At 35.8% G+C, this 22,120-nt stretch overlaps 1 protein-coding gene across 50 annotated transcripts in view; it reads left to right on the top strand.

Annotated features, from left to right (window-relative positions):
- Nucleotides 1–22,120, top strand: part of MEF2C (myocyte enhancer factor 2C) — a 170,175-nt gene that overhangs the window by 62,779 nt on the left and 85,276 nt on the right. For 20 of the 50 annotated variants that reach the window (XM_059063142.2, XM_067031308.1, XM_067031295.1 and 17 more), the window contains one exon: nucleotides 11,611–11,806. In XM_059063142.2, the coding sequence (XP_058919125.1) occupies nucleotides 11,753–11,806 (54 nt within the window). In that variant the 5' untranslated portion in view covers nucleotides 11,611–11,752. Of the gene's footprint in view, nucleotides 1–8,382; nucleotides 8,537–8,570; nucleotides 8,624–8,699; nucleotides 9,837–11,610; nucleotides 11,807–22,120 lie in introns of those variants that run through there. The other 30 variants (XM_067031309.1, XM_067031296.1, XM_067031277.1 and 27 more) reach the window with 12 other exon arrangements.

Raw genomic sequence — 22,120 nt, 5'->3', positions numbered from 1 at the left:
CAAAACTGTGCTGATTGCTTGGGAGTTGGGCCCTATGAGAGAGGAGATAAATCAACCTAAAACAATGACTGTTACATTAGTAATGTTGTAAGATTATTTATTTCTAAAAGAGTTTTAAAAATACGATTTAAAAAATATAATTCTGTATTTTACATTTGCAGAAATTTTCTGTTGTGTATGTCACATTGCTCATGGTACTATCCATATTTAGCACTGCAAAATGAACTTATATCCACAAGACCTATTTCAATCAGTGGGCATTACTTCAGTGAAATAGCCACATCTCAAGGGAGGACACACCGTTGGATCCAACTAATATAAATTTGGAAACCTTTTGCATTATACTATATTCTCTGTGTTTCAAAGTATTTATAATTTCCATAAAATTAAACAAGTTTACACAGAGAATTTCAGAAATTGAATTGCATCCAACTAAATTTTTATACATGAATGTGGATCTATTTTTTTATTTGAGCCTCACAACCTAATTATAGAATATATGTGTTATTCTTCCCATTCTATAGCTGAGGAAACTTAAGGTTTAGGAAACTATGAATTGGTCAAATTTATACCGCCAGTGACAGATGGAGTGCTGGAGTATTCACCCTCCAAATGCAGCTTTTCTCCATCCATGGTTTACATCTCACCTCAGATGTCATCTTTTCAAATAACCCTTCCCTGACAGCATTATTCACCTCAGTCAGCCCTTTCCTGTTTAGGCACCCCTGCCTAGCCTGTTCTGCTGTGGTATTTTCTCTGTAGCAGTTTTCTCTCTAAAATCATTGTATTCATTCTCTTGTTTATTGCTTCATTCTCCCTTTAAAGCCTCCGGTTCATGATGACTAGGACGTTTGTTTGGTTCCCAGTGGTGTCTCTGGCACCTCTTAATCGTGCTCGATGCGTTTATGTCGCTGTGACTGTTGATCAGACTTTTTCATTGATATCTGTAATATTAAACATCATGATTTTGGCTCTTGACCTCTGATGACATCAACTTCAGCCAGGATTTGATTGCCCACGTGGTCCAGGCTAGAGTTTAATTTAACATCTATGATGAGACTACACCAAATACATATAGCTGTGTATAGTTCATCTCCAAAGCTGGGGCAGATAGACTGCCTTGTGTCTCATTAGAGGATCTGCACTGCGTACAGGCACCTTAATCACATTTCTGACACGTAACTGTCACCATTTCTGACCACCAGCCCTGACAAAAGTTTTGATGTATTCAAGCCATGCGTTACACAGCCCTAGCGTGTTTTACAGTCAGAGCGTCAGTCTTGTAGAGAGTCCTCTTGTCCTGGAGTTTTACACAGATAAAGGGAGGATATAGTTTTGAGAGGAATGCTCCAACTACAAAGTGCATCCTGAAGGCCATTTAGCTCACAATGAAGGTCTGTGTTTTAAAATAGCACTATAACAAAGTAACTACAGAGTTTTGGCAAGGGTTTCAACTATTTATAGAAGTAAGTAAGGCATAGTAAATAGTGCCACAGTACCCAGTTCTCCCTTCCGCCATAACCCCAAACTTACGAGAAGCACTGTAATTATATTTTTCTACTTACGAAAAACAAAAAAAAATCATAGTAGCCATTATCAGTTGAACCATACGGAAGCTCAGGCTGAGATTTCTTTTTTAAATGCATAGTTTTGATTTTCAACAGCTGCACTGGGTCTTTAATCATATATTATCTTTATGAAGCCTTTTTCTAACATATGTTAATTGGCTGTTTTCTGTGACAAATTATGAGCTCTTACTTTGATGAGGTTCAATTGCAATCATGTTGGAGTCGAGTACATAGAGTTTCCACCCCTGCTGCACCCCAAACCACTACAAACATCCGCGCGTCACTGCAGTGCTGAGTAATGGCAGGATTTGGGCTGGCTGATTTCGCTACAGATTTTTTTTTCCACGGGATATTTTCAGCTTCTTTGTACTAAATCTGTTGCAGGGTTTGCCCTTTTTAGCAGAAGCATGCTCTAAAATTAACATCAAATCTTATTGGAGATTACTATAATACAGTGAGAAATATTTCATAATACAGTACCCGAGCGTCTGTTGTGCTTTACTAAAATTTTAATACATTTGTTAGACATTTTGTAGCAAAGTCAGTCATTTGTGAGGTTGGTGTTTTCTAAATCATCAGCACTTTGTAATAAATATTTTGAATTTTCCTCTTTGCATGAGGAAAAGGACAGTTATTTATTGAGAGCTGATCAAGTATGTATTTAGCTATCATAAAGAAAATGCACATACTCTTTTTTTTCAGGTGTTGCCAAACATCAGTATGCTAAAGATGCCATTGTATTTTCTTTTTTCTTTGTAGTTCCGTCTGTTGGTCAAATGATAAAAAGAATTACATGTTCCATCAAGGTTAATGTCCTATAAGATGCATAACATCCATCCAGTTGTCTGTCCTAATGTCAGTTTTTAGTGTATGATTAGGATGAACAGATATGTTCTAATTCTTCTACTCTGAGAACTGTGACAGATATAGCCTGTATCAGACACCACCAGATGATCAGTGATAGCTATTGTTAGACTAGGTATAAAAATACAGTGCATTTGTTTATATTCACAGGAAAGTAGTCAGGGCAATGATTAAGGTCTTCAGAAACTGTTTCAAACACCAGTCATATTGAGATTAATTTCACTGTGTTTCTGCCTTGCCACCTAAGGTAAAGGATCTGTGAACTGAGGTTCTCCAAAGCCAAAGCTAGGGGTCATATTTCCATACAGGTATTAAGAGTTTAGAATAAGATGAGCCAGATGTGAATAGGAGCTACTCCTCAAGAGGCTGTTTTTAATCAGCCATTTCCCTGGAGTAGCTCACAATCAATGAGCTCTAAATCCTGAGGCTACCTGCGCACAGAGGAAGGCCTGGGAACATCATTATAGAACTTACAATTGAGTATACGTGAAAAAATTAGAGCAGAAATTAAGGGTAAGAAAGGTTAACTTCAGAAGTCTTACTTTGGTACTGCTGTTTTAAAGGGTCTTACAGAGATCATTTCAAATGTTCAAAAAAAAAGGAGTATTAAACTCAACTAAATGCAGGTACTACTCTATTAAAAGATCCTTGTAAATAAGCCAAATGAAAAGTTGTTATTGATTTATGTTAGCCAGAACTGTTTAAACACGTGTATTATTTTGAGGAGGTACATGTGCATGAATTTCATCCTGAGTAAGTAAAGTTTTTTGTTTGTTTGTTTGTTTGTTTTCATTAATAGCACTACTGCTAGGGAGAAAGGCTTCAGGGGTCCTGCATGATGTTCAGTGTGACTGTGGAGTCAGGCGGTGCCCAGTCTTGAGCTAGTGGACACAAGGAAATTTAGTTCCACTTGATAAGACACATATACTTAATTGGCTTTAAGAAAATAAACCAAGAATGATGTGTAAATGAAACAGAACTTGGCACTTGACTACATGGAAGCCGTGAGCCATGTGGCTTAATTGGGGCCAGTTGGGATCATTTAATGATTGCTGTCAGAAGATCAGATGTAATTCTCCTTATAAGAAGACCACAGTGGGATAGAGTTAAACAAATTGTCATCAGAGGTTTCAGATGAACAAAGCCTTAATTAGGTTGATTAGGATGCTGTAAAGGAGATGAAGAGAAATCGAAAAATTGATGAATCACTGGGTTCCATGTTGAGCCACATATAATAGTAATATCAAATGTCTTTTTTTTGATTTGAGGTATGACTGGCATTTTGAATATTATATAAATTAGCATAGAAGGCTTTTATATAAACGTTTTAAATTTCTAAAGTTTAGCTAGAGACAAAAGTAAATGACATTCAGTGAATGTAAATAGCAGATGATTTATCAAGCATATTCTTCTTAATGTGGAACAAAAACATTGGCAGGAGGACAATAGTATTTCTTCTCATTTCAAGGTCTTCCTTAAATGTTACATAAATTGGTAAGGTAAATAACAACAGAGGCAAATTATTTTCAAGGACATAATTTTCAATCATTTAATGTAATGTTTGAATACAGAGTATTATTTTATTACTTAGCCTTTACTTAGAATGTCCTTTTAACCATTCATATCACAATCCTAATCATACTGTGATTATTTGCTAGTGATAATACTCAGGACTACTCAGATATCTTAAAATATACTCGTTTTACCCACATATTATGAAAGACTAAAATATGTTTTTTCCATTTGCTGCAGTTTTATAGGAAAATATTACCTCTGTACAAACACATACAGACACACACACATATGTATTAGTAAGGCTGAAGACTGTGTCTAATACACTCAGGCTTTTGAGGAAAAAATGTGTAGAATATTTACATTTTAATAATGAAATATGATATGTTAAAGATTAAGAAAATAATGAATGTAAGATTTTTCTGACAGGATCATTAGATGCCTGGAAATTCAGATTTTTGTCATAAGATGAAAATTTATAATAGCAACATCTCCCGGCTGACAGTTTTGTTTCACTGATATTGGTGTTGTGTAGTGCTTAACTTGCTTTGTTCAATAACAGCAACAAAAAATCCAGCTGCATGTGCTTTTGGAAAAGTTACAGCTGGGGAACAGAACACACTCTGTGATGCTTAGTAGCTCTTGCTTTGTGATGAGGACAGTGTGGATTTACCTTGTGGTGAGAGCCCTGCCACATCACGAAGTGGCCTTTGAAAGAAAACATGGTGAAAAATTAGGAAAACAAAGGCTTGCTAGAACCCTGACTTAATTACTCAGTATGATGTAGAAAGACTAAAAACTGTGGTGTGGTTGGATAGCACAAGGCTTTTGACATATTTAGACTATTTGGAGTTTATTTTAGCGTGGGGGTTGGAGAATGCCGTTTAAGCTCCAATGTGAAAAAAATGTCCAAGGCAAAATGTACCGTGGGTGATAATGACTGGGAAGCTGTGCTTCCCTTGTGTTTATTAAATTGTTTATAATGCAATACAGTTGTTTAAAGGTAAGTGTCTCCTAAATTCTAGAATTGTGTACATAAAATGATTTATATCAGTGATAATGGCAGGTTAGGCCCACTTATTAAATTAATTGCAGGGGTTTTCAAAACGAGTTCCTTTTTAGCCTTATTATATTTCTGACATACATTTCATCTCCTTTTGTCCTTGGGGAAAGATATTAAAGTAGGACTAGAAACATTAATGTAGAGTTTTCAGCAGCCGTGGTCATTGGGAAAATTGATGTATTTCCCTAGTTATTTCTACTTTTGCAGCCTGAAGCTCTTCCATGACTGATACTTATGAGGAACTTCTTAACTTTTATAACACTGTAAATTTCTCTTCATATAATGATTATTATCAATGGATAAATGAGGTTTTACCTTTAGAAGTTGCCCATGATCATCTCTGCAAAGTGAGGTCTTCATGGTATATGTAAAGACTATGATTCACTTGATAACCTTATTGTGTATGACTTTCAGTTTATGCCTCAAAACTGAAGCAATCGGGCTTCCCTGGTGGCGCAGTGGTTGAGAATCCGCCTGTCGATTCAGGGGACACGGGCTCGTGCCCCGGTCCGGGAAGATCCCACATGCCGCGGAGCGGCTGGGCCCGTGAGCCATGGCCGCTGAGCCTGCGTGTCCAGAGCCTGTGCTCTGCAGCTGGAGAGGCCACAGTGGTGAGAGGCCGCGTACTACAAAAAAAAACAAAAAAAAAAACCTGAAGCAATCTTACAAGTAGTAAGCCATGTTCCCAGTCCTACTATGTACCTAGTTTTCACCTACAGTACCACATTCAATGATTACAACCATCCTGCAGATGAAGAAGTACATTCCCAACTTTTTGTAAGACAAGGGAAGAGTGGTTCCAAGTGATGAAGTCATGAGTCTTTAGTCACTCAGCTTCTAAGTACCAAGTTAGAGTTCATACCCTGAGCTTTTCTGACTCCAAAATCCATTCAACTTCCACTTCTCAGTATAAATTACTTATTCCATATATGAGATGCTATATAAATATAACGAAAGATTAAGTGAGGTTATCAGTCTGCTTCTGTATAAATGAAAATGTTCTTAATAGTCATTAAAAATAGTGACTGAAGAAAATATTCACCTGAGAGATAAAAATCTTAATGAATTAATTCATTAATCAACTGATAGTTATTAACTCCTACTATATGCCTGGCACTAGGGCAGAAACTGAAAATGCAAAAGTCAGATAAAACAGACTTGGCCCACAGATGTTGAGGAAGACGGCAGACAGGCAATTTCAATTGTGACAAGTGCTACAAAGGAGGACATGGTGCTATGAGCCCTTATAGTGGAATTTGATGTGATCAGGAGAGCGCAAAGTGCTTCCTGGGGAGATGAAATGTGCTGAGACAGAAAGGAAGGGAAGAAGTTAAGGAGGCACAGAGGGGAAGGAGGACCATTCCAGGCAGCAGGAATTGCATATGCCCTGTGGTTGGAAGGAGCATGGCAGGTGTGGGGAACTGAAAGACAGTTGACATTATGTTACTGTTCTAAAGATGACTCAAAATTCATCGTATTAACTTGAAATAAATTGAGAAAATAACTTTGTTTATATTCATGATAATGAAATCCAGTGGGGAAGAATGGGTAATTTTATTACCCTTAAGAGGATGTCTTAGCTATGTGTCTTTAGGACGAATTCAGCTTGCATTCATAGCTAGGGTAGTATAACATTCTATATAATACATGGTAAGCTTAGAGAGAAGTGGCGTGACTTTCAGGACCGAAGAAATATTCCCTAACTCGTAAGATATCACGTAGTTGAGTAACAGTAAGATTAATAATTATTATATCTTTTGAAGTTCAGAATACTTCTTAAGAGAAAAAAATTAAGAGAGCTACCTGTTCCTTTTAACCAAAATATAATTACATGCCTCATGTGTCTTTCAAATATATCATAAAGTAGAAAGTTAAATGTATCTAGATGCACCATAATGAGCAAAGTTTTCCACTTAAAATAATAATGAATCATTTAATTGTTTGAATTAGTAATACCAGGCTTGCAGCAACTGGGCTTATGATCATTTTTGTCCCTTGCTAAGTATCCAGCTTGTATTTATTTAACCGTATAATTTCTTGTGTGATATAGCATGCTTGCTTTTCAGCCTGGAGTTTTTACAAAACATTTTATGAAGATGCTAGTGTTAGTGAAAATGTGAGTCAGTGAAAAAGTTATTTGTTAATATGAGTAAAAGAAAACCAGAATTCTTTATTGCAAACTGACATCACATATTTTAATGTTTTGTCATTATTCATAGGCTGTTTTTATTTAAGTGACTGCACGGTGCTTATTGTAGCAAAATACATGCTTTGCACAGATAAGTTTAGCAGCAGAGAATTAATTTCTTCCCACATCTTTCAATGTGGCATGGCAGTCTCACTCTAAGATCAAAACACAAAACTGAAGGTTATGTTTAATTTCTAAATCAAAGTGTTGTGGGAAGATGATTGAAATCTGAAGATGACTCAGATCCACTTGATATGTGGTTTTCTTCCTACAGAAATCTTATGGTAGACTGCCATTTCCATGTTAGAAAGAAACTAATAGTGATGAGACTAAAATAAATAGTTTCACTGTATACTGCAAGTTTATGTTAGTTACTTTGGTTCTTAGTCTGAATTTTTTTAAGAACTTTGAAAGTTTCAATAACATAGGAATCTCTTCCCCCCCCCCCCCGCCGCCTCACCACCACCCAGTATATCTTTTTTTTTAACTATAGGGGCAAGGAAGTAATCCGTGTATTTTCCCAACAAACATTGATTTTTTTTAACAGTTTTCATGATTCTGTTGTTTACCAAAAAAAAAAAAAAAAGTATCCATTTGGCTCTTTGCTGTATAGAATTCTTCATTTGCCTCAAGGGAGTAAATTAAGATTATATGGCTGCATTAGCTGTGTCAGATGATTTTGGTGAGGTATGGTAAATGGTAATCGCAGTGTATCTCCTACTTCACCAAAATGAACTTGTTTGTTTTCTTATTTTTATTTCTTAAAGCAGTCATATAAAATACTAACCTAGCACTGAAATGGATTTTTTTTCTCAGGTGTTTTAAAAATAGGAGTTAGAAATGTTGTCCCCGTGTCTGGATTTTTCTCCTTGTCCCTTATCTGAACCTCTCAAAGGCCTCTCTGTGTGGGGTGAGCAGCCCAGCACACTCAGACAGTTCTGCTCAGAGAAGGAAGTGAAGAGTTTTGGTTCCCATTTTACACTTCTGGAACAGTTTAGGGAAGGAAGCACCTTTACACCTTTTATTGTTCGTGGTTGCTGACATCATATCCTTCCCTGACCAGTCTGTGCGTGTTTCCTGCCATTCTGTCAAGATTCTTCTGTGTTACTGGGAGGGATTTGTGGGAGGGAGGGAGGGAGGGGAGGAGAGGGGGAAGGGAGGGAGGTGTGTGTCATTCAGGGAACTTGTTTGTAAATGAGAGAGCCGGGGTGGGAGAAGGATCTTTAGCGTCTGTCCACAAGAAATTCTTCTCTCCGGTCTCAAACCACTTTGCCTTCGTCTGTCTGCTTATGCCAAACTCAAAGTGAACAGAAGCCTCCCATAATGAAGTTCCCCTTTTTAGTAAGCAGCATGATTTTATTTTTCTTCTATTTAGGTTGGCAAAAAGAAAAAATGCTGAAGACTGTAGCTCTATAGAGTGTAACTATGGTAGAGTATTTGTTTTTCTTTTCTTTTTTTTAATTACTGATTGTTTCTCTGTAACTCTGTCATTTTCCAAGAATTCTTCTTTCATGTGGAAAGAAGTAGCGGTAAGGCTGCTGGAATTATTTTAAGCTTATGGTTGATCGTACATAATGAAAGTTCTCAGTGTAACTCAAATTCTACTATGTGCAGTTTAGCTATTATATTCTTTTCTTCCTATACATACAAAACAATTTTTCAGATTACTGAAGTTATATAATCTCTTTTTCAGCCTCTCTAGGCCTCCTACAAATTAATACTTGAAACCAACCTTACAATATAACTTTTGCATAAAAATCAGGTTAGAAAAATAGTTATGCTAAGGAAAGAGCTACTGAGCTGTTGTTGACCTTCATAACTCTGAATTTTTACTGACAGCCTTGAAACCTGGTGACCCATAATCTAACGTTCTAAGCAGAATGTCCCAAGGCACATTTTACTTCATGCAAACAGTCTCATCATCACCATATCTTACTCTGCATGTGTACTTAATCATATCAAATTTTGCATTTCAGAAATGTTCAAAAGGCAACACACTTCAAGAAATATTCATTTTTATGGGAAATAAGAAAATATTTTAATTTTATTGAAATTTAAACTTACATCTCTCTACATTACCTTGCATATTTCAAGATGTCATTTTTAATAGATTATTTTATATATATACATATTGACACATATCAGTTCTTTCTGGCAAAATATTTCCCGTAATGTTTTAAGAATTAAAAAAGAAAATCCTTGCTCTGCTCTTTTTAAGACACGTCCCTCGTTTCAGAGTTGTGAAATATGGGGTGGTGAGATGGAGGAACTCTTCTAAGTTTGATTCATCAAGAACCCTGTCTTTCCGAGGAGACTTTTCTCCAGGGATGTTTGTCTATTCGTTTGGTTATTTGTATTTTGAAATCAGGATCCACAGAAGTTTTCTTCTTCCCCGCCTCTTCCACACTCTAATCTGTTCACCCTGACCTTCCACCTTAAAGTGAATAAGCGCTTAGGCAGGCATAGTCCTGTAAGCCGATAGTGCCACGGCCTCAGCTCAGTGAAAGAAAGGAAATTGTCCCATATGCATTTGCTGTGGATTCATGGGTTGGCTTTTCTGTGATCGAGGAAGCCTGTTTGTCTCTTTGGGTTCTTGCACATGCATGGGAAATACCATTCTATCTTGCTGCTTGCATCTAAGGTAAGACTATAGGAAACACAGGAAAGTTGTCCAGTTGAGTGATATTTAAGACCGTCACTAAAAATAGGTAGATGGACCGTGTTTGGCAACAGTGAATATGCAGTTGTGCTTTGTGGATTTTTCATATTTTAATGTGATTTTTTAATATATCTTATAGCTAATTTTTTCCTGTCTGTTTGTCAAATGTGTGTTATTTATATAACTCTAAAACTCTGAACTACTTCCAACATTTAAAATTACCGCTAGAGTAATAGTTTTGATGAGCACTGTGTGGTCATGATACTACTCAACATGCATATATTCTCAGAGGCAGAAGTGAGCTACAGTTTAATAGAAGGCATTGGGCAAAAGAGAATGGATGGTCTTAGTATTTAAGCAGCACTTAATCCACCAGAACTAATTATATCATAATAGCTTCTGCAATTAGATAATCACAGAAAACTTAAATTTAAAAAATTTACTCAAGGTGATAAAGAATTTAGAAATTAAATTAAAGAAATCAAAAGACAGCCGATGTGATCAGACCAAGTGTGTAACAGTTCCAATTCCTGTTCCAATAACTTTGAATTGGAGCCAAATAATCTATTAAATAGCCAGGACAATGGCTTAGTATTACATAATACATGTGGGAATTTATCAGGTCTGTTGTCAGACACCAACTAAAGTAAACAGGGAAATTCTGAGCAATGTGTGAAGTAGTTGCATTCTTTGACATAAGACGATACAGAATAATTAAAGCTGTTGCTTGCAAATGAAGAAGCCACTGTGGAATGCCTTTTTGTTAACTTCCACATTTCATAGCAATTCACTTTCATTCAAATACTTTCAGATATAATTTAAAACAAAGAACGATACATACTTTTAATACACTGGATTCTCTGGGTTTATCTTACATTGTTGATGATTACTTCTTTCATTTTAATTCATGGCCTAAAGATATCCAGTATATGGCAAGCTTCTATAATTTTGTATCTTGCTCCCCAAAGAGATATGATGTGTCTTTTTAAAATATTTAAATTTAAGGAACTGATGGCTTTAAGAAATATAGTCATAAATGGAATAATACTCAAGTTTTCCCACCATTTCTTTCTTTTCTATGAATGATTATCTTTTTTGATTCTTGTATTCAAGATATAGCTTAAGGGCTTTCAAAAGGAAAAGGAGATTTCACTGCTGATAGCTGCTTGTTATGTAAGATTAAATATCCCACATTATTTTTACAGTGTTCTCATAGCAGTGACTTTTAAAAAATAAGATTGAAGGATTTAGATTTAAATTAGTTGACATTTACATATATCAAATAACACTTTCATAATAGTCCATCCTATTTGCATAACGAGGGACGTTATCACCTCTGCTGTCAAAACACGAGATTGTTTTCCCTTCAGAAATGAATTAGCTGCCCTACTTAGCATACACAGGTACATAAAGGTTCATTAACTCTCTGATTTAGGTAATTTTTCATAACAGAAGGGTGAAAATAGTCACCTAGTTTCATTAAAAAAATAGTAAGAAACTCTTTACAAAAGATACATTTCAAGTGTTGGGCTTTAAAGCATAGCTTTCATCATTTAAATGACTTGTTAAATTACTTACAAGATTATTTTAATCATAAAAACAAACCATTCCTACTTGATATGCTCCTGCATGTGATATAACATGTACTTTTAACAGATGCTTATTTTCATTCATTTAATTTGTTGAGTTCCATAGAGTTTTATTTTTAGAAAATTAGAATATTAAAGTGGTGCTTAGTTTTTATTTTTTTGTTCAGCAGGAACGAATGCAGGAATTTGGGAACTGAGCAGTGCAAGTGCTGAAGAAGGAGATTTGTTTGGAGGAAACAGGAAAGAGAAAGAAAAGGAAGGAAAAAATACATAATTTCAGGGACGAGAGAGAGAAGAAAAACGGGGACTATGGGGAGAAAAAAGATTCAGATTACGAGGATTATGGATGAACGTAACCGACAGGTGAGTGGGGTAAACTTCTGTGTGTGTTGTTATTTACATGGGCCATTTATTACACTTCCCCCCAGATATGTTAAGTGTACTTGAAAACACTTTGAGCTTATAAACATCCATTAAGAGAAGTTTTAGTGAATTTAATGTGGTCAGTTTAAGTGCTGATAGTAAAGGGGAAAAAAAAAATCTATCTATAAGAAATATACTTTACACATTGATGATTATTCACTCTTTACTTCAACATGAAATTTAAATGGGAGCTGCGTTTGCATAACATGAATAGCTTAATAATTAAGAGTTAATAAGCATAATATTGCTCCACTGCATTGCATCATCAAGCAGAGATAGTCTTATATTCATGGGAACGAGGCCTTTTGTGGTCATCCATTTAGAGGTTTATAATATAGACTAAATATCCTGTATAAAAACGGCTTCCAGTCTATTCACAGTAAAAGAGACTTTGAAATACATCCAAAATGTTTAACTGACAACAACAACAAGGAAGACAACCCCACGAAATATTAGTCTCTTCAAACATAGAAGGGAGAACTATCAGTTAACTCATACCATTTTCTTTAAAGCCTGAATTTTATAAACCTAGAGGCACATGATGTTATCATTTTTTTCTAGAACTCCAGTGATATCTGTATGAAACAATTAATCTATTCTAAAGACTTTATACATGCAAATTCTCTCTTCAGTGAAGACTTGTATATTATGAATATCTGTGATTTGACTCTATTTTTCTTCACCCTTGGGGGGAGTGGATTTAGTTAGGGGAAGTAAGAATAGCCGGGTGGTCTGTATGCATCCTAATGTTAAATAATGGTTAAATAGCAAATGTTAATGGTTAAATAGCAAATGTTTAACCTAATGTTAAATAGCAAGTAATGGTTCCTGAGAGATATTACGTACTGCCAGATCCCAACCATTGCAAATGGATAATGGAACCTACAGAACAGACATTCCTTCACCACGGGAGGAGAGCGTTTTGGCTGTTGCCCATTTACACTGGGGAAAGCTAAGAGGACAGCCTCAGAGACGCCCCACTGGACTGTAATTTCCCCCAATACTCTTTCTGCCCGACTGTGCCTTTCTAGCTTCTTGGACCTTCTAGTGAGACTAGAACTGATTCGTGCTTTAAAACTTTTTATTGCTACATGTGTAAATTATAATGAATAGAAGTTGTTATTTATGCCATCAAAGCCAGTATGCCATTAAGAGGTAAAGAAACTTTTTAGATTTTCAGATTTATACTCCTTTTAATTATTACACTTAAGGTACATATGACTTGAACTATTTTTGGCTGAAAATTGAGCTAAAGGATGAACAATGCTAAGATTTACGATGGATTCCTTCAGTGTTTTCCTACACATTGTGTATTGCTATGGTTGTCAAGCCAAAAAGCAATAATTCTGTCAATATAAAACCACAGTATTTTTTAATTGATTTATAGATTAAAATTGAAATTAAAACTGAAATATTGAGCATCATATACCACTAACTATTTAGCTCTTACTGTTTGGACTAGCACCTATTTGGGGTGCAGTCAAAAATTTATATGAATTAGCATCTACACTTCATTAATAATGCCAGTTAATTTGGGGGTTCATGAAATTTATTGTATCTTCCTTTTGCTTACAAGGACAAAAGAAAGCTTTTGTGGTTGAATTCATGAGCTTTCATTATGCTTTATAAAGGAATATAAAACTCACACAGGCATGCGAGAATGTTAACACTATACTTTTGAGCTAACGATTGAACGTTTTTTCGTAACTTAAATATAGTTGCGTCTACAATTGCTGTTACTCTCAACCATGTTAGAAGTCACGATAACTTTAAGAGATGAAAACTTATTTAAATTCAGCTTAGTTAATCTTACTTTTTTTAATCCTGAAGATGAATTCCTTGGTTTTATTCTATAGAATTTAGGATCTGTGTAGTCTTTTCTTCATCTTTAGGTTCAGTTGGTCCTTTAATTCAATACTCTTAAATGGAATTGGTAAAATTGAAAACTTCCATGTTTTAATATATATTTCAGTGATTATTTTAAATGGCTATTGACAATCTTAAGCAGCCATCTTACTTATAAATATTTGTCATGCGTGCCTCTCATCTACTGTAAGAGTGATCATAAGAGCCATTTGGGAGAGAGCCTCAAAGATGTAGGTCACTTCTGATAATCAGCACCAGCAAATCTGCAACAGCATGTCATACAAAGTGAGGAGACACCCCTAACCTAGGCTCCCTTTAAAGTACGTGTTCACATGTTGAAAAGAGAAACATTAACTGCTTTGCCCTTTTTGAAGCTTCCCCACTGTAGACTCCCTAACAGAACCTCACACGATAGCTCACTGTCATCTTTTCTCAAAAGCAGTAAAAGCCTGCCCTGCCATTGCAGGTGTTTATTTGGCTATACAGAGAACAGGGTGTGTTTTTACAGAATAAGAAATACTGACTTAAGGTGTGAAATGAAATATTACAGAGCTGATGAGATAAGTTGTATATCATTGAGAAATAAAACTGTGGTAAAACAGAGTGGCTGACTGTTTAAATTGAATTTTGCTCTTACTTTATTTTTCATCATTATGGCAGTAGCAACAGCTAAAAACCAGAAACTCCAATTGTATACATAAAATAGTTTAGGGGAGGAAAAAAAAGTAACAGCTAGTTGTTGTTGTTTCTTAATTTTCCAGAGTCTCCAAGTTTATGAAAACTACTTACTTCTCAATCTCTAAGCTAAACAAGGTGGATTTCTTAAGCTAGTATGTAAAAATAAATAAAATCATGAATTGTCAGTTTGTCTTACCAAAATTTTCAGATAACTTAAAAGAAGCTACATGTTCCAAGAACTACATATATATTACTCCGTTTAATCTTTAGTAATTCCATTTACAGCTGAATAACTCATTTATTTATTAAATCAACAAATATCACTTGTTTGCAATGTGCCTAACATGAAGTATTCAGCAGTAAGCAAGAAGAATCTCATTCAGCTTATTGTCTGCCATAGAAGTCAGCCAACTGTTTCTGCAAAGGGCCAGATAGCAAATACTTTTGGCCTTGTGAGCCGTGCAGTCTCTGTCTCAACTACTCGTCTCTGCCCTCTTAGTGAAAGCAGCAAAGGACAATGTGTATACAAATGAATGTGTCCATGTTTGAATAAAACTTTACTGGCAAAAACAGGGGGAAGGCAGGATTGGCCTGTGGGTGGACCCCTGGCCTGGTGGGATGAACCAGACATGAAATATGCAAATATATAACAAAAATTCTGTTCACATGTGTTATGAACGCAGCTATCCAAATGCTATGAAGGAATAACAGGAGGTGCCTTATTTAGATTGCGGGTGGGAGAAAGGCCTCCCTGAGGAATGCTGAAATATGGGAGCTAAAAGATTATTCAGAGTTAGGAAGGTGACAACATTCCAGAGGGAACAACAGTGTTTGCAAAGCTCCTGAGAAAGTAAAGAGCTTGCTAAGGAGTCTAAGGAAAGCCTATGGAGCTTGAGCCTGGTGTGTATAACTTTAGAGAGATGAGAGAAAAGGTTTAGATGCTAGGGAGGGCCCAGATCATGCAGAGCTTTGAAGTCAGATAGTTAATACTAAGAGGTGGCCAAGATTTGAGCCCAAATCTTTCAGATTCAAAAACAAAACAAGCTTTTCTCAGTTGTGTCACGCTGCATTCCGTATAATATAATGGCTAAGAGCATGGTTGTATGTCATTGCTTTCCCCAATTACATCATACTGCATCCAGTGTAATACCATGGTGAAAAACATGGTTTTTAGAGACACACAAATCTTGTTCTGGCCCTAGTTCTGCCACATGCTAGCTGTGTGACCCTCCAGCAAGTGACTTAACCCCTCTGAGTTTCATCATTTCCCTCATTAGTAGAGGGGAGATTAAAAAATAGTACCCCCTTCATTGGGTCATTGAGATGATTAAATTGGGGGATAAGGCACCTAACATATAATAAATGCTCCATAAATTTACCTGTTAGCTATTCCTGTTAAGACTCACCATTAGCTATTATAGTTAATGTGATTTCTATCAGAACAACACCTGTGCTGTGTAGCACACTAAAGAATGGTACCTGAAACCTTCATTTCAATAGGATGTTACCTTAAAAGGGTATCAGGGAGACGGAAGGAAAAGTGGAACAGAGTAGAGCTGGGGCACAGAGGAGCCTTTGGAAGCTAACAAGGGGCAAGAGAATCATTTCAGAGCAAGAGCCAGATGATGGCAGAGGATGGCTTGTGGACAGGAAGGAAAATCACACAGAACATTTATAGCTTGTGGCAAGGATGGGGAGAAGTAGTTTCCCAATTTCTGTGCTTGTAGGACGTATTTTCAAATGTATGTTACTGACCAAATTATTTTGAACTACTTATCACCATTTTTAATCACTTCTAGCTTCCAGCTTACTCTCACACTACAACTGCATTTCTTGTTCTTGTGAGTTACCTTCATCAGTTAGGCAATAATCTTACCCTCCTTCATATGGTACCAGTTGTTCTTCTGAAACAGCCATATTTTTAAATGAGTTTTGTCCTCATATGACTCTTTTTGCAAACAGAATATACTTAGAAATCTGTTATATCTGTTATATCAAGAAGAAAGATATATGAAAATTAGGCATGCTTAACCTAAATCTGTTTACTTGTGTGTTTGTATTTAAAATTTTCAGCTTTCCCACTTTGAAAGGATAGGAGAGGCAAACCCGAATTTATTTGTGTGACTTATTATAAAAAGACATTTAAATATTTGAATAACTACCAGAGAAAAATATTTGCCGAATAACACAGTTATGGCCTAATATAGTAAGTTAAAGAAAGGAGATTATTAAATGTCTTAAGTTCTTTTCTTCTATCAGACCTGGCACACTAACAGTTTTTGCCAGCAAACAAAATATCATGTAATTATCAGTGCAATAACTAGAGCACAAATTAAAGACAATTAGCAGCATTCTCTTGTTAATAGAAAAGGAGAATCCCCTTATGACTAAAGGGGATTAGTCATAGCTGTTAAATTTTCTAACTTTTTCCCTTTTCTTATGTCCTTATCTCAGTTTCTTTACATGACTTATAAATTATTTTAAATGGGCTCAGAAAAAAAAAAAACTGGAGAAATACATTCAGTGTAGATGCAGCCTCTGACAGTTTCTACATACTGAGGTTTTTAAACTAAATCCGATATTTTTTTAAACTAAACTGAAAAATAAAGAGTTGCCTTGATTTTCTCAAATGACTCTTCTTTAAAAAGAAACAGATTTTACTCCTTACTTTCCCCTGTTTTCCTCTGTTTTACGTTCTTCTTAGAATTTTAACTAAAATTTCAATGGAATTTTTACTGTAACATTCCTTCAAGGTAGTATCCAGAATATCCGTAAATAAAAGGGCTAATTACAGTTCTAACTTGAGAGTTACAACCTACTAACCTAATATAAAATTTGTGGAAGTTGAGATAGATTCAGTCTTTAAATGTGAGGATAATATAGAAATACAAATAAATTGCTTCAAGAAAATAATTTTTTGATGAATTCTAAACCATGAGTTAAAGAACAGAGTCATCCAGACAACACTGTTTTATTTTGTCATCTCCGCAAAGAGAATGTCCAAACTTGTCAGTTGCTTGTATGCATATCAAGCAAATACACATTATTTGAGAGGAAATTATGCTTTAAATACTGTAGAATAGTTATCCATGTTAGCCAGTGAATATTTGGAACCTTGCTTTAAATCAAGTGAATAAAAAGTTCAATCAGTGCAAAGGTGTTGGGTTTTTTTATCTCTAAATCCAAAGTAAACCTGCAAATAACTCACGATAATGATCATTATACTCCTTTTCCCTCGATATCATTTCTTTACAGCTGACTGCCTCCCCTATACTCATATTAAAATTTTTATTAAACTCATTTTATAAAATGAGTAAATAAATAAAAGTAGGGTGTATCATAGTAATACTTTAGGACACAGTAATGCATCTCAGAACTGAATTGCAGGGTATATTGATGCTGTGCGTGCCTACTTAAAGGTTCTCCGTGCATATAAGTTAAATCATTCTTTTGTTAATCTTAAAATCACCAAGGGGAAAATTTTTTTTTAGAGGGTTGGAATTAACTGGTGAGAGACTGAAAAAGAAAGCCAGAAGGGAAAAATGACAAACTGCATTTTTGCGAGATTCCAAATCAAAGAAAGCAGTAGCCAGAGTGCTCAGATGTATGTTTAACAGCCGTGACATCAAGCCATCCCTTTCTCTTCTGTTCCTATCAATTTGAAAACAATTCAGAAATGGTTTCCCCACTCTATAGTTGAATCATAGAGATAGTGCACAGCATACTTTCTGTACATCCCATGTTGTGTGAGACTTTTTTTTTTAATTGGCATATAGTTGCTTTACAATGTTGTGTTAGTTTCTGCTGTACAGGGAAGTGAATCAGCTATATATATACATATATCCCCTCTTTTTTGGATTTTCTTCCCAATTAGGTCACCACAGAGCACTGAGTAGAGTTCCCTGTGCTATGCAGCAGGTTCTCATTAGTTATCTATTTTATACATATTAGTGTATATATGTCAATCCCAGTCATGTGTGGGACATTTTATACTTACACAGCTAGATCTGTTCCTTTACTGCCAAGAAGATATTGTCTCAACTGCCATCAAACTATTCATTAGCTTTCCTTTAGTAGGAAGTCCAAGAGAGGCCAAAATGTTCACAAGGAAAAGCATAACTATCTCCTCTTGAATTCTGTCACTGGATTTGATAAAAGCTCCTCCTTGAACTTGAGGGCTTCAAGACTTTTTGTTGTTTCAGTTCTAATTTGTGTATTTCACACAATTTCCATTTAAAACTGTAATTTAGAAATATTCCAATGCTTATATTTATTATGTCTCAATCATTTTGTGTAGCAAGTTGACACGGAATGGCACCTTCCACCTATAAGTGCATACACACACCATTCTGTGTGCTACAAATCCCCTTTTGCTTTGCAAATGCCCAAACTTTAGGACACAGTATGACATTGTATTACTGAGAAACCAACACTAAAAATATTAACATTATAAATAGACCGCATAAACCAAGAGGTTTCTTCCAAACTGTAGATTAAAGAACATGTTGCTGATTGTTTCAAAAGCCATGTACTTTGCAGTCTAGACTTCCTATAACATTGTAATTTATTCACTTAAAATGAGCTCCTTCGAAAATTATTATAGTAAGAGTATTTTTAAAGTTGACATCCCAACATAGTCTTACTGAACACAATTGGAACTCCTGCCCCCACCAAGAATAATGGCTTTGTTTGGAAAAAAAAAAAAAAAACCAAAACAATAACAACATTGTTAGTTAAATTAAAGTAAATGAAATTCCATAGTATGGAATATGTATTTGTGTTTCTTTTGAAATATGTTGGACCATTAATAGGAATAAGAGAACTACTCTAAATGTTTGGATATTTGACTTTTAATTTTAAGTTGGAACAGTTTAGTTTCAGAAATCACTAACATTTAAATAACATTTCAACAAATGTAACTGTTTGGAAACTACAAGGGAGACCGCCTCCTGCCTTCTGTCTTGAAAGGATTGATTTGGAAGGCCCTGAGGGAGAAAATATTGGAGTTAGGAGGTAAAACTGAAGCCATTGTGGAAAGGAAGAAGTTACACTCTTCCTGTTATGACAGGAAACATAGACAAATGTGCTTCCTGAGCATTTGCTCAGCAGGGAATGAAGTAAGTAGTCTTTGACCTTTACCTTAGGTACATTTTGGCTTTGTTAAACTAGTAAACATGTTTTTGCCCCCAAAATATTAAGCTGGTTTATTTGATTCTTTTCAGACTCAAATTTTATATTTCATGTACATGAGGTATAGAGAAACAAGTAGTTATTTTATGACTGCATCTGCAGACTGGATTTAGAATGTAAATCAGCCCCTTAACAAACCAAGCGAACCTCAACAGCATGTATAAAAAATTTTAAAACATATTGTGTTACATATAGTCTTCTTTTTTAAAATCCAAAACATTCTTAGGCTTAAAAATGGACCGCAATAAAATGTTTTAAATCCTAAATTTAATAATTATAACTCATCATCTACCTTTTCCTCATGTACATAAAAATATCAGAAATCAGCTATGACAAGTTTTAAAACCCAGACTTTGAATTTGTTAATAGATACTCAGGTTTATTAATATGCATTCAGTTATTTAACTGTAATCTAACCCATTGTTTTATTATGTTTCCTCGAAATAGTGTGCAGTGCACAAGATTTAAAGTCTTATTTTGGGGTTTGGGATGTTGACTTAGGGTGAGGGGTCGGTAGAGTCCTAAATTCCACATGCTAAGCCCCCTATTTTAATCCTTCTATGGCGTTCAGAATTTTAGGAGCTACTGCTTGAAACCCTTTGGAAATCCTACTGCATTGCAGTGAAATGCGGCTCAGTTTGCTGAAGGCTAACGAGGACAATAGTCCTCTTTGCAACAGAACACACTGCTGTCTCATCCTCGCAAGTTATGCTGGAGGGTTACAAGCACATGGTAGCAGTCTGCTTAAAAGAGTCCCTCACTGCTCTTTAAAGAGCCTTTCATTTATGGTGGCAGGCCCCGTCATTGTATAAAGGAGCGCTTGTCTAGAACACAAGTCTGCAGTGGCACTACTTCCTCCCACCGAGAGTAATCATCAAGCCTAAAGCTCGCAAGCCTTTCTAATGACAGACTGAATTAAACAAAATAAAATTGAAGAGGAATACTTTAGAACAGTTGCACCATTACTTACTGTCAGGAACAAGCCAGGGGAAGAAAAAGAGCATTTAAGAGGGCATTTCCCTTTTTTTCAATTAAAGATTGTCCTTGCAGACTCTTGACTCCATCCCTAACCCTTTAAACACATAGGAAGACCTAGCGGCTCTGGATTAGAGAGCACATTGTATCCGTGAACTGCCCATCTTGTCCCTCATTAGTCACTCCTTTTCCTTAACTAGGAAGAAACTGGGAGATTCTTTAGGCTGTGGCTAAGGAGGGCTGGATCTAAAATATTTCCATAGGATTACAGTTGTATTCATCGTGACTCTATTTGGGCAAAAGAAACCCTGATAAAACCTCAAAACTTTGAAAATACAATTAGCTAGGTATATTAGTCCCAAACGCATTCTAAAAGTGTGAAACTAATATTACTTTACGATTTAAAGAAACAAGTATAAAGTTTCCCCACTCACTGAGCAGACTCACTGTTAAGTTCAATAAGATCAGGCTGAAAGAATTCTGATTGGTGGGATGAAGTATTGGAGACCCATAGGTAAAATTATCGTTGCTTCCTTTAGTAATGCATCTGAAGTCATTTCGAGTTAGGCCTCAGTTATTCTCATAGATGTGAATAGCTGCTGTTTCCAAAGGTCTTTTTCTTTCATTTATTCTTTCCTGTAAGGTGCAAGGACTCCTACCGTTAAAATACGGCAGGAAAGTTCTCCTGAGGTGACTTTATGAATGGAGCCAGGATTGGGAGGGTGAACAAAGGCCTGCGTGTGGTGTGGAGACTCATGATTAAATGCCCTTTCTGTTACAAAGTAGTCTAATTTCCGTGCCCTGTAGGAAATGATACAGGACTTGTCCTCTGTTTTAGAACTTGTTATTTACATTGACTGTGTGTAAATCAGAGACCCACCTTTTTTTTATTCTGGCTGTAAACAGGCTTGTATTTGCTACCAACCAAACTGCTTCTCATTCTGTGAAATTTAAATAAACATCCATAAATATAGAACTAGTGTGTGCCCACCAGTGCATGCATGTGGTTCTCACTGGCTTTAGTGGGAATGTCCGGAGGTCTGAGGGCAGAGGTAGCTGCAGAGTCCCCACAAAAGGAGCTTTGGTTTATTGTCAGAACCTAGAAACCAACTTCTTCTCAGTTTTAGTATTACTGGTATTTTTTTTTTATTTTAACCTAGAAAGCTGTCCTTATACTGATTAGTAAATTGTGCACTCCCCTGCTGTGCTCATCAGAATTGCTGACAGTTCTTAGTATACCTGTACAGTGCTTGATGAGTGGTTGGAGGGGTCCATGCTGTACAGACCTTCAGCCCCTGAAATGCACAGTTGTCTAAAAGAGGGAAGGAACACTGACTAATGGAAAGAAAGATGGGTTTTGTGTGAAGAGGGTTCTATTTCTAGTTCATCAGCTACTCGTTTTGTGACTGTGGATAAGGCAGTTCATGCCTTTGTTTACAGTATCATCTGAGAAATGGGGATGATAAACTGTGCCCAATAATAAGTTAAAAGAGATGCTGTCAAATGGAGCAAGATAGCTTAGAAAGTCTTTGAAAACTTATTAGA

The sequence above is a fragment of the Kogia breviceps genome, chromosome 4 (assembly GCF_026419965.1).
Source record: "Kogia breviceps isolate mKogBre1 chromosome 4, mKogBre1 haplotype 1, whole genome shotgun sequence".
Classification (NCBI taxonomy): Eukaryota; Metazoa; Chordata; class Mammalia; order Artiodactyla; family Physeteridae; genus Kogia; species Kogia breviceps.
This window is presented reverse-complemented; position numbering and strand designations above follow the sequence as displayed.